Below are 12,440 nucleotides of genomic sequence, written 5' to 3' on the forward strand. Positions count from 1 at the left end.
AGGTAAAAGTGAAAAGCTTGAAACCCCCATACAGCTCTGCTCTTCCCTTTTCCTTCTCTCCTTCCAAATGACCCCATAGCCAGTCTGAGGACTTACAACCCTCTGGGTGATCCTTAGCAAAATGTGCAGGCTTGGTGGGAGTCCGGGTGGAGGCACATCTAGCTCGGGCATGGGGAGGGCAGAAGCGGTGCCAGCACTATTAAGTGAGAAGACGATACCTATTTGCTTGGTTGAGTAGAAATTAAGACTGTGGGCTGCAGAATTTCAATGACCTGCACAGACTTAGTTGAAAACTCCACATTTAGGTGCCCAGGTACAGAATTCAGCCCTTGACATCATTCTGCACCTAATCACACATAGCTATTTCATAATTATGATGGATTAAAGATGGTCACACATTTTTTGACCCTCTTTCCATTGAGAGGCAGAGGCTATGACTCTCTCTTTGAATCTGGGTGTGTTCTGTGACTACCTTGACTCACAGTCTGCAGCAGAAGCGACATTCTACTAGTTCCAGGCATGTCCCAGCAATTTCCACTTTCTGCCTCTTGGAACTCTTGCTCTTCGGGTCCCAAGTGTCCATGTAAGAAATATGACTACCCTACTGGAAAGACCACATGGACTGGCTCGGAGATGAATGGAGAGAGAGACTCAGCTGAGTCCAGCCTTCTAGCTGTCCCCACCAAGATGCCAGGCATGTGGGCGAAGTTGTCTTGTACCCTCCAGATCAACCCAGCCACCAGGTGAATACCACCAGGTGAAGTTAATCAATCCCACGTGCAGCAGAATTATTTCCAAGCAAGGCCTGCCTAATTTCCTGACCCATGCAATAGTGAGATGGAATAAAATGATCACTGTTTTAAGCCATTAAGTTCTAGGGTAGTCTTTATGCAAGTATAGACAATCCTAACTGTAATGAAGACAACTAAGACTCTTTAGAGCTTTAACCAAGGGTTCTCATGTATCCTCCTCATTTAATGATCATGGCCAATTCTTCTAAAAAAAACATTGTATGACTCTTCCTCTATGCCACACAGTGCTGCAGGAGCTTGGCACACAGAGGTGGACAGGATAGATGAGGTCCCAGGCTCTCGTGATGCTTGTCTTCCAAGAATGGGAGACAGATGACAAGCAAGTACATGAGTAAGCAAGAAAATACCAGAGAATAAATAATGTCATAACATGAGCAGAAAACAAACAAATAAACAAACAAAAACCAGGACAATATCATAGAGAGTGGGAGCTACTTTGCAAGGCACCGTCAGAAAAGGCTGAGGAGGTGACATTGAGCTGAGACCAGAATGACAAGAAAAATGCAGACACGCAAACATCTGGGCAAAGGTATTCCACATGGAAGGAATCGCTAGTGCGTAGGGCCTAAGGCAGGAATAACCTTAAAGAGTTCAGTGGCAAGCAGGAAGGGAGGCCTGGCTGGGGGAATTGCTAGGAGGTGAGATCAAAGAGATCAGCAGGCTCCAGCTCATGCAGGTTTTGTAGGCTGTGGGAAGGATGCTGGATTTTATCCTGAGTTCAATGGCAAGCCACTGAGCCACTGGGTGGCTTGAAACAGAAGCATGACATGAGGTCATTTTCATTCTGAGAAGCTCCCCAGGCTGCTGCAAGGAGAATAAAGGATGGCCAGAGTTGAAGCAGCAGGACCCATTGGGAGGCAAGTGCACCCATCTAGGCAAGAGGGACAGAGTGTGGCTTGGACTAGGGTGGACCCATCAGATGAAGAGCAAGCGGACAGGCATGCAGAATGCATTTTGGTGAATCAACAGGATTTGTGATAAATTAGATACTGGAGAAGAAAAACAGAGTGCCTTTTCAAGTCTTAGTTTTTACAGACAAGAAACTGAAGCCCAGAGCAGTTAAGCAACTTGCCCAAAGTCACATAGCTTGTATGTGTGAAGACAGGATGCCGACACAGATTTTCTGTTTTTAAATCTCTTTTGCTCTTTTCACGACATTATACTCTTTCAGGGTGCGCTGCAGGGGACGAGCATTTCCAATTAATTAGTCAGCTAGTATCCAAAGGGAGAAAGCGTCACTTACAGGTTTTTCCAGGGGCAGAGACACTGACACCTTCTCCATCCATGTAGATGGGAGTCACCGTGACTTTGTATTCAGTGTCGGGAAGCAGAGGCTTCAGAAGGAGATTGTTCTGGCTTCCAGGCACCATAACCTGAACACAAAAGCAAAGGACCGTGGTCTCAGTGAGATCCTCCCCTGTTCCCAGTGAACTATAACTTTAGGCATTTTGAAATAACCAAAAGCAAGGAGATGTGCTCAGAGAATGGTGAGAAAAGAAAGCGCATTCGTGCAAAAGCATAGCTCTCTGACATTCCCCTCATAGTAACCCTTAGTGTACAATCACTAATATGGAAAGTTTAAATTTGAAGATCTTAGGCTGTAAGGAATATTCTTCTCTCAACATCTTCTCTACATTTGTAAAGTATCCAGAAGAGAGAATAATGGCCCGTTTAGCTAGCAGGTGTTTACGGACAGGGAGTGTTCATTCTATAACCCAGCCTGCTGCTTATCGTTTTTGATTCCTCTTAAGTATCCTCTTGCAAATTCAGCTTTCCATTTTTTTTCTCTTTCAGAGATAATCAGACCCCAGCATTTCCTTCTTTCAATTAGAAAGCATGGATCCTAGCCAAGAGCAACAGAACCACGCACTGAAGCCAAGTTCTCGAGTTGAAGCATATTTACCAGCAACACTAAAGAATGTTGCAACTTTTTTTTTTTTTAATTTCTGAAAGGAGATGTCTTCCTCAATCTGGACTCACTGTCACTCTGTGTCTAAAAGGCTGCCAAAAAAGAAATGCAGCGGTGGGGTGGACGTCGCACAAGCGTGAGTGCAACGCACTCTGTGGCGTGACTGTGCAGACTCTGGCATCCCGAGAATAGTGTGGACGAGAAAAGCCACATGTCCTCAATGCTGAAACCACAAAACTTTCTGTCTGTGCTCCAGTCGTCAGATGCTGGCACATCACTAGGCCATTTAGGAAACTTAATCATGGCTGGAAAAGCGCTAGGATGTTAAGAACTGACCCAAATGGGTTTAAGGGAGTCACAAGACCAAGACAGCTGGAGATACTTTCCCATTCAAGGGCTGGGTAAGATGCCAGCAGGCAAAGGGCAGTGCTGTCTACTTCTGGATGAAGGAAGGAACCTATAAATCATGGAATAAGCCCTAGAAAGCCTCAAGTTGAACCCAGAAGCAGCTGTTGCTAAGAGATTGCTAAGCTCTTAAAAGCAATATTTTTTAATACGAAAAAAGGAAGTCTGAATTAGGTGACTTTATATTGGATTAATATGATTTTGCTCCTCGTAGAAAAGGACATTGAAATGTACAGGGTTGTATTGATGTGTGGACTTGGGGTCCTGGGAGTGAGATATTTTAAAAGAGGATCTGTTTGATTCTAGGATGATTTAGACAACCCTGGCACTAAAGATACATAAAAGGAGAACTAGGGTTGCCCTGACTTGTGTTATGCCATCCATGTAGCTTCCTCCAGGGTGTTCCTCTTAGATGCAACTCCTCTGGCGCGCAGAACATGGGCATTCGTTCCAATCTGTCTATTTAGCGAACCACCCATGTTGATGTTCCTTAAGTAAATTCATCTCTCAATTGGAGAAGCACATGGCCTGGGAACCAATCAAATTTAGCCTGTGGAGTACCAAAAAGAAGTGTCAATATTTTGGAGAACTCATTTAGCTTGCCAGGAAGTAGCTGCTGTGATTTATAATAATGACACTCACCTAGCAATTATTACATGTCAGGTGCTATTTTATGTATTCTAATACAGTATAGGTTAAGTGTCCCTTATCCAAAATGCTTGGGACCAGAAGTATTTCAGATTTCAGATTTTTTTTTTTTTTGGATTTCAGATTATTTGTATATACATAATGAGATGTCTCAGGGATGGACTCGAGTCTTAAACACAAAATTAATTTATGTTTCATATATACCTTATACATATAACCTGAAAGTAATTTTATACAATCTATTAAATAATTTTGTGCGTGAAACAAAGTTTGTGTGAAATCCTTGTGCAAAGTTTTCTACTTGTGGGGTCATGTCAATGCTCAAAATTTTTCAAATTTTGGAGCCTTTCAGATTTTGGATTTTCAGATTAGGGATGTTCAACCTGTAATTTGCTTAATCTTCACCACAATCTTTTGAGGACAGGAGTATCATTACACTCACTTTACAAATGGGGAAACTGAGGCCCACAGAGCTGTTGAGTAAAGAAGCCATATTGAAACCGCAGGAATCTGGTCTGGGCCTTGCTTTAAACTTTGCCCTATTAAACTCCAGGACTGCACTGTTTGAACCTTCTCACCCTAATGATAGTCATTCCCAAGAGTCAAATGGAAATCTCCCTTGGGTATGCAAAGTTCCTTATGCTTGACTTCTGCTTGTTTGGACAAAGCAGAGTGAAAAAATGTGCTCCTACTAAAAACAAATGCTGCGGGTCATAGCAGATGGTGGTTTTATTCCTAAAACAATTCTATAAAATATGCTCGTGGTTAAATGGGATGCAAATATAACCACTAAGCTTCATGTTTTCAATTTTTTCAGAAATGCAACTTCATATCTGGCTCTAGTATCACCCAAAGCTCTTCAGAGCAGCCTGGACCACATCCAGCAAGCTGCTCTTGCAATGGAAAGAGTATTCCCTGCATCTCATTGTGTTTCCATCTTATGAAGCTCAGTTCTAGACAGCAATTCTCAAAATATTTGTGGCAAACGACTAGATGCTGGTGGTGGTATCATTGTTTAAATTCTCATCCATGACAGACAAATATTTGTATAAAATACAATGAAATCAAATTGTTACAAAAGTGATCATGTTCTTGGATTGTTGCAGCAATGTTAAATAGCTATCAACATCTCTAAAAAGATTAATCTTAATACCTGAACTTATCTTGTAGGAGGCTGAGACACATTTTGAGTAGCCCTACTCTAAAAAATTTCTTGCAATTCAGAATTCAGTTCATGGTTGTAGATTCTGACACGTAAGCACTAGGAAAGTCTGGAATCCTTTCCAGCCTTTTATAAATAATTGCGAGACCTCCCTACCTTGACAACAAAATTCAGGGCAATGTCATTGCCACTCCTCCATATTTCAAAGCAGAGTTGAAAGTCAATCCTTATAAAATATTTGATAAGTACTGCAGTTTTATTTCTAAGAGTTCAAAGGTTTTTTTCTTGGAAATATTTGGTAGACTTAATTACATCTAGAAAGTATATAAATACTTGATTTACCTCAACTGGAAAAGTAAATTTAATTTCCCTTCTTTTACATATATTTAAGCTGAACTTTGGTTTATAATGTGATATACATACACTATTGTTCAACTTCAATACACTACCTTATCCTTTCCCCATGTAAATTTAATCAGCTTTTATAGTCAAGGGAAATTTGGCATTCCTCTTATCTGGATATATTTCCTCTCTTGCTTTTATAATATGTTTTAGCCATCTGCCTTTCCCTGCCATGATTCATTATTTTAAGGTATCATTTGGTCCATGTGATTTCAAGACTTTGACATAAGTCTGCAACTGCCTGTCCTACCATAGACTCATAATATAAATTTACATGACACCGACCTTTTGTCTCCAATAATAACACATTACATTTGTATAGCAGTAACACTTCATAAAACACAGATAAAAATTTTCAATCAATCCTCAGGTGAGTCCCTGAGGAGGTGCCTGTAAATTAAGTGTGCACATGACCAATTTAATAAAAATTCACTAAAGGAGCTTGATACTTAAAGAATTCTATAATAGTTTCTCTGTATAGCAAAAAAAAAAAAAAAAGTTTTTCACAGTAAATAATCACCACCAAATTTATCAATATTTTTCATTTTTATTAAAGGTTTGTTTAACTGGGGCAGAGTGTTTAAGACTTTTGATCTTTTTTCCCCTTCATGTAGGTGTCCAAGTATTTCAAAAATAAACAGTGTGAAATGAAAGAAACTAGCAAAGGGAAAATTATCTAGTGACAACCCAAAGTAAATATTATTATTATTTTACCTGGTGTAGCTTACAAGTGCATACATGAGATTAAATTGTTACTCTTTCCAAATTAGCAGGAATAATTCACTAAGAAGGTTAATGTGTTTCTTGGAAAGAGTAAAAAACACAAAGCCAAAAAAATAACCTCTCACTCTGGGAAGTTTTTATGAATCTCATTTTTAGGAATTGAGGACAATAACAGGGAAAATAAAACATCTCAAATTTTATCTTTCATTACCATTCCTAAGCACAATTTTAATTTTTTGGAATTTGCCATTGTATGGTCTGATTCAACCTATTTTGTTGAAGAATTCATTAACATTTCAAAAGTACTCTCAGACCACTTTCATGGGCTTTCTGGCTATTCACAATGGACATGGCTATTCTTGGGGCTATCATTGTGTTCTGTAATGTTTCCTCTCTTGACCAGAAATAAAAGTATTTTCCTTAAAGAATTTTGGGCTCAAATAGTTACGTTTATGTAAGCACATAAATAAAAATAATTTCCCATCAAAGGCTTTGTGAATAAGGAAGGTGAATAAAAGACATTATTCTTGAGCAATAATACATTTTGGGAACTTCTTTCCTCAAGTGTCAAAAATAATATAGCAGAGGGCAAGAAATGCAAGTAATAAAGCTAAATGCAGCATATTTCATGACTAAAAAGAAAAATTTCTTTTGGCTACAAACTAGAGCTATCTGGTCTGGCTGGAAACATGTCTAAGACACAATTTTCAGGTTCTAGACTAAAAGGAATGATGTAGTGTAAATTCAGAAAACATAGGAAGGCCATGATTAAGAGTGTACCAGGTTTATCATTTAGAAAAAGAAATATAGGTAAAACAACTTAAAGAAAACTCAACATATAAAAATCTAAATCCCTGAGGATTAAGATTTAACACCCAGGCTTAAGAATAAATTAGAAATGACTATAAATCTGTTCAATAAGAGTTGATGTCAATGAAAAATATAACTATTTGTTAATAGATGGTATTTTATTAGGGACACTTCAAAGATACCATTTAGAAGACCTTTCTTATGTGCTTTGCTTAAAAGCTTTTATTAGATTCCCGAGGTCAGAAAAGTTTATCTATATTAAACTTTTATATACATATATACATACATATATACAGATACAAGTGTATGGCCTTTTATGACCCAGCTTTGGTGCTCTAACAGGTGGTCAAGGTATCAGAAGCAATATTGGAAATAACTTTCAGAGGCTTTATCAACTTGAAGCAAATTGTACGTGGAGCAAGTTTTGGAGATAGAAAGATCATCAAGAAATCAGCAGTGAAGTTTGAATTAACAGGGAACATTAGTTTCTAGAGATGGCAGAGTCACCAAGAAATGAGTAGTAAAGCTTGCATTTATCTCTGGAGATTGCCTTGTTAGCTCTGTTAGTAAAGCCCGGGAAGTTTCTAGTGAGCTGTATTTATACAGACCATTCCTACCACTTCTTCCGCAGGGTCCCCTTGAGCTGTCAGGTAGGTCACCCTAAACTGCTGCACATTGCTGTCAGAAATGTCCCATTTTACCCGCAGGCTAGAAGTGGTTTCATCACCTACAACCAGGTTTCTGATTCCTGTCTGGAAAACTGGAATAAACACAACCAAGGATTAAAGAACTTTTAACCCATCATATTCCAAAATGAGCCACAGAGACTATTTGTGGAGTGGCAACAAACATCATTTAGTGTTATCTCCATCATATAGACGCATATGAAGCAAGAGCAGCTCTGCTTTAGTGGTTCATGGGGAGTCGTGATACCTACAAGTAGCGAACAAAAATGGGCTTAAGAGATGCTCACAAGATGAGCCCAAGGAGCCCTCAAAATGATCAGCTTTGTATATATACTAGTACGGAGAACTGGAGAGGAGCCCTTGGACTAGTAAACCCACCCTTGCAGCCCGATGGGGAGCACACTCACAAGAATCTCACAGCAGTGCTCCGTGGAGAAGTGGGCATGGTAGCCCAGAGCAGGTCAGCCTCCGTGTGCAATCCAGCATCCAGCACACAGCCCGTCCACGTGCCCCCACCCGATTTCTGTTTTAACACTTGCCACTCAAAGCACAAACCTCCACCCAGGCTACTTTTATCCATTCAGCCCACATGGATATGATCTTTTCTCTGATATTTGTCCAAACTCCTTTACACGTGTTCTTGGGCATATTTAGGCTCACCTCCCAAGGAGGCTGCTCGCTCGCTCATTTCTTCCATTTTTTTCTTCTCCTTTCTACCCTGACTTCCTTTCTTTCTGTCCATCTCCTCTGACTGCTCTTTCTCTTCATTCATTTAATAATGCATTCAGAAAACATCCATCGAACTTTTTCTGTATGTCAGACTGTGTTAGGCCTTTGAGGTATAGAGTGATTAACTCTTGACAAAAATACTAAAAGGGTCACAGAGGAAGTAGAAGATTGACATTTACCTGGAAAAATTGGGGGTGGGGAATACTAGGCAGTGGGAATAGGAGGGAACTTCTCATATTCAGGGCAAAGAGTTCCAGATGGCAGCAGGAAATGGGGGAAGCATATGAAAGATGGTTGAGGCCAGGAAGGGAAAACAGCAGTACCCAGGCAGGAAGGACCTGCATGTTATGATAAAGAGGTTTTAGGGCACAAAGAAGGGCTGGAGAGAGATTAATTGAAGAATGAATGAATACATGAATGGGTAATGAAGAGCCACTGATGTGTTTTAGATAAGAAAATAAATATTACCAAACTTGTGTTTTTCCTAGTTGACTGTGACAGCTAGTTGGGAGGTGTATTACAGTGGAGGGGAAAGCTAAGCTGCAGGAGGAAATAGCTGATGCAGAAAGAACAATAGACCAGCCATGTCTCAGTTACCCAGAGAAATGTAAGGAAAACATGATATGAATAATTCTCAGCAGAGAGCAACAGGAGAAGTCACTGAGATAAAGAGGAGGACAAAGACCCTGGGGAGGTTGCTATGTTAACATCCTCTGAAAAGTGAATGGGAATCCAAGACAAAGATGGAAAAGGAAGAGAGATGTATCAGTGAGATCGTGAACTACGAGACCGATTGGCAGTTAGTGGTGAAGAATATGTTGACAGGTTCCGAGAGGAGGGAAATTTGAACCAATGTGCCAGAGAAGGAAGGGAGGGGCACGTCTTTTTCTAAGTAATAATATAAAATAAATAAAGTTTGGATAACATAACTTCTGTTTAAATCAAACTTTTTTAAAATAGGTAAATGGGCTCCTATTTAACCTTACCTGAAGTCACAGGGCTGGTAGGTGCTATGGTCGTAGCTGGTTCTGTCCAAACACTGTCAACTAAAAAATATTCATTACTTAAAAATTCAGTACAAATAACTCTATACATTTTTGTACAGTGTTTTATAGCTTTCAAAGAAAATTTCACCACTAGTATCTCACTGGCTTCCCACAACAAACTCCACTACGGTTGGAAGACAGAAAAGTGAGTTCTAAGTAAGGTCAACATATTTGTTCCACAGATAAGGAAATTGAAACCCAAAGAAATTAAAATTTCTCATCCCAGATATCAGACTTCATACAAACATTAGAATTACACCTACAAAATTGTGAAACCTCCCAATTACTTTGAAATAGGGGCATAGCCATGATGATTAATGGAAATTAAACAGTGCTGTAGACCAAGTTGTGAAAAGATTGCCAAACAAGACCACCAAGGAGTATAATGTGCTTGGGCAATCTTCTATTTCTCTTATCCACCCTGGGCAGACAGCAGAATGAAGTGGGTGTTTGGTGCTCTGCTCAGATCCCTGTTCCAGTTCAACACACCCATCCACCTGGTGCTGGAATACTAGCTGCCAATGGCTCACAGCTCTGGGAACTGCCTCGCCTGAGGTCATAGCCTCTGTCAGGGGATGGGCCACCTCCAGTGCTGGGAATCAGGGGTACAAAGGCTCAGCCCCTTATCTCAGTTTGGGACAACTCAGAAGAGTCATCCCAGCTCTAGAGCTCCTGAGAAGATTAGCTGAGGACTCAGTTCCAGCTTCTCCACATGCCCAGTTCTGCTGTCCTCAGCTCCTTGCATAAGCATCTCCCAAATGCACTCTTCAATAAACCTTCTGGATGCAATTTTCTGTCTCATAATCTGATTCCAGCAAACCCAATCTAAGACAATTTAATATGTGGTTCATACCTCATATTTTAAAAATGAAGGGATGAATGAATCAGCAAGTGAATTTTACACAAGATTCTTGGAACCAAGATCAACTTGGAAAATTCCAGAGACTCTTGGACTTGTTAGCCCTAGGTTTATTTGTTTGCCAATTTATTCATTCATAAATTATTTTATCCATCCATCCACCCATGCATCCATCCATCCATCCATCCACCTATCCATCCATCCGGTCAACAAATATTTATCCTACAGTTAAAATGTACCAAGTATTGTCTGAAGTGCTGAGGACAAGATAGATATGGTCCTTCCCTTTATAGTGATCACAGTCTAGGTTACTAAGATGCTTCACATATGGGTTTCATTGAAGGTGAAGATATATGAAAAATTCTGGGAGACAAAGAAAAACTGAAGTGTCCGTGGCCAGGGCTCAGGCTGATGGAGAGGGAACTGAGGGGGTGAAGAGGGGTCAGAAGGGATGGTGGGAGGGGTTAAAGCCCATCGTGGCCAGACCAAGACTTACGTGTGGTCCCAACAGCAGTCACCACCTCACTCTCGCTCCCATCGTCAAGCACAGCCAACAGTGAGACTTCATACTCCGTGCCAGGCTCCAGGCCTTCAATGACATATGAGTCCTGTTCTTCTTTTAGGGCAACCTGAAAAGCATTTGGTGCTTAGTAACTAGGCTTCTTTGAATAAAAAGGGGGGAAAGAAAGTAAAAAAAAGATAGAAAAAGGGAAAATGTTATTCTGAGCATAAGCAAGAAACAACCAAGCATAAAGAAATCCAAGGGTGTTAAAGTCCATTAAAGTCAAGCCAGAGACTTTATTCCTTTCAATCCTCTCAGGAAATAAATTAATAATATTGCAAAAGTGGCATTTTAAAGTTTTATTAAATGTCATTTATTAAAGTCATAGAAGCTGAAAATATATAAGGTATATAACTAGAGCCCTGGCAACCATTCATTTTAATCTTTGAAAACGCATATGATTTGACTTTTATAGAACTCCATGCCATAGAAAATATTAATTACTTTTGGGATTCTCAATATAATTTAAAGGGAAGACCAACCCCAATGCAGCAGTCGGTATTCACGCCCAGATAAAATGCTGCAGACTGATTTTCAGTCTGTTTCAGACAACTCACCTCCTCAGTCTTGCCCCCGTAGACTGGAATCCACATCAGCTTGTGTAGCCCTTCTTCAGCAGAAAGGGGATGCCAGGTCACCCTAAAACTGTCTGTCGTCACCTCATCAATTTCCAAGTATTGCTGGGCTGGAACTTCCTCTGTAAGCCCAGGAAGGAGAATTTTGTCAGGCAAATGAGAAGGCAAGAGAGCCAAAACTCAAGCAGCTCCCGGCGGGGGGTGAGGGGGGGCTGCAGGAAGCACAGACCCTTTGAGGAATCTTTTGCTTTGGGAAAGCAGCACCAATCAGTCCACGGTGGCCTCACATTCTGTTTCCAGAATTTACCAACATCATAAATTATGAAAACCATGGAAATAACAGATTTTAAAAGTTTTCCAGTAATTTCCAGAACTCTTAGCTTCTCCATTTGGCTGTTTTCATTAACTATAAAAAAACAAGAGCTCCATATTCATTATTTTACAAAAATATTATTTTCCAAGTATCTTGAGGAAATTAAAATGGTGCCCTAGGGGCCTGAGAAACGTTCCCTTTTAGCTCTATTTGCTGTCGTGGCTAAATCACTCCCTGGTAATAAGTCCTGGAGAAGAATCTTCACCCTATTAACTTGTACATACAGCAGTCATCCAAAGTGAAATATAATTTATTAGATCTTCCACTACTTCACAGCTTACACACTCTGGGATGTACAACAGAAAGCATAACATCCAACTACACACAAAATAAATTGTCAAGGCATTGATTTTTATTATTTGAAACCCAGGTATTTTAAATCTCTTTGATAGGACACCATGAGAATTCCAACTAGAGTTTGCCTTCGCGAGATTTTGTGAAATTACTGAATTTTTCTGCGAACATTACTTCCCAATCCAACTTCTTTCTCATCTCTCTCTAAATTACCTTCTCATTTCCTTAATAAAAGACTAAATTTGTTTCCAAGTGCAATCAATAAGTTCAGAAACCAAACAATATAGGATTATTACCACTAAGAGGCAAAACAAAGTTTTATATTTTTAGGGTGATTACAGGGTACATACAGAAAAAGAAAATAATGTATTCATGTCTTATATTTAATTTTGGTATTTAAAATATTACTTATTGTTGTATGAAGATTTCAGGCTCCAGGAAAATC

At 39.8% G+C, this 12,440-nt stretch overlaps 1 protein-coding gene across 2 annotated transcripts in view; it reads right to left on the minus strand.

The window, feature by feature from the left end:
• COL14A1 (collagen type XIV alpha 1 chain) overlaps nucleotides 1-12,440 on the minus strand; it is a 202,529-nt gene that overhangs the window by 105,589 nt on the left and 84,500 nt on the right. The window contains exons 16-20 of one of the 2 annotated variants that reach the window (XM_069465431.1): nucleotides 11,311-11,450; nucleotides 10,688-10,820; nucleotides 9,273-9,332; nucleotides 7,489-7,631; nucleotides 2,056-2,185 (exon numbers count right to left, since the gene is read on the minus strand). In XM_069465431.1, the coding sequence (XP_069321532.1) occupies nucleotides 2,056-2,185; nucleotides 7,489-7,631; nucleotides 9,273-9,332; nucleotides 10,688-10,820; nucleotides 11,311-11,450 (606 nt within the window). Of the gene's footprint in view, nucleotides 1-2,055; nucleotides 2,186-2,715; nucleotides 2,880-7,488; nucleotides 7,632-9,272; nucleotides 9,333-10,687; nucleotides 10,821-11,310; nucleotides 11,451-12,440 lie in introns of those variants that run through there. The other variant, XM_069465432.1, reaches the window with a different exon arrangement.

This window comes from Eulemur rufifrons, chromosome 3 (genome assembly GCF_041146395.1).
Source record: "Eulemur rufifrons isolate Redbay chromosome 3, OSU_ERuf_1, whole genome shotgun sequence".
Lineage (NCBI taxonomy): Eukaryota > Metazoa > Chordata > Mammalia > Primates > Lemuridae > Eulemur > Eulemur rufifrons.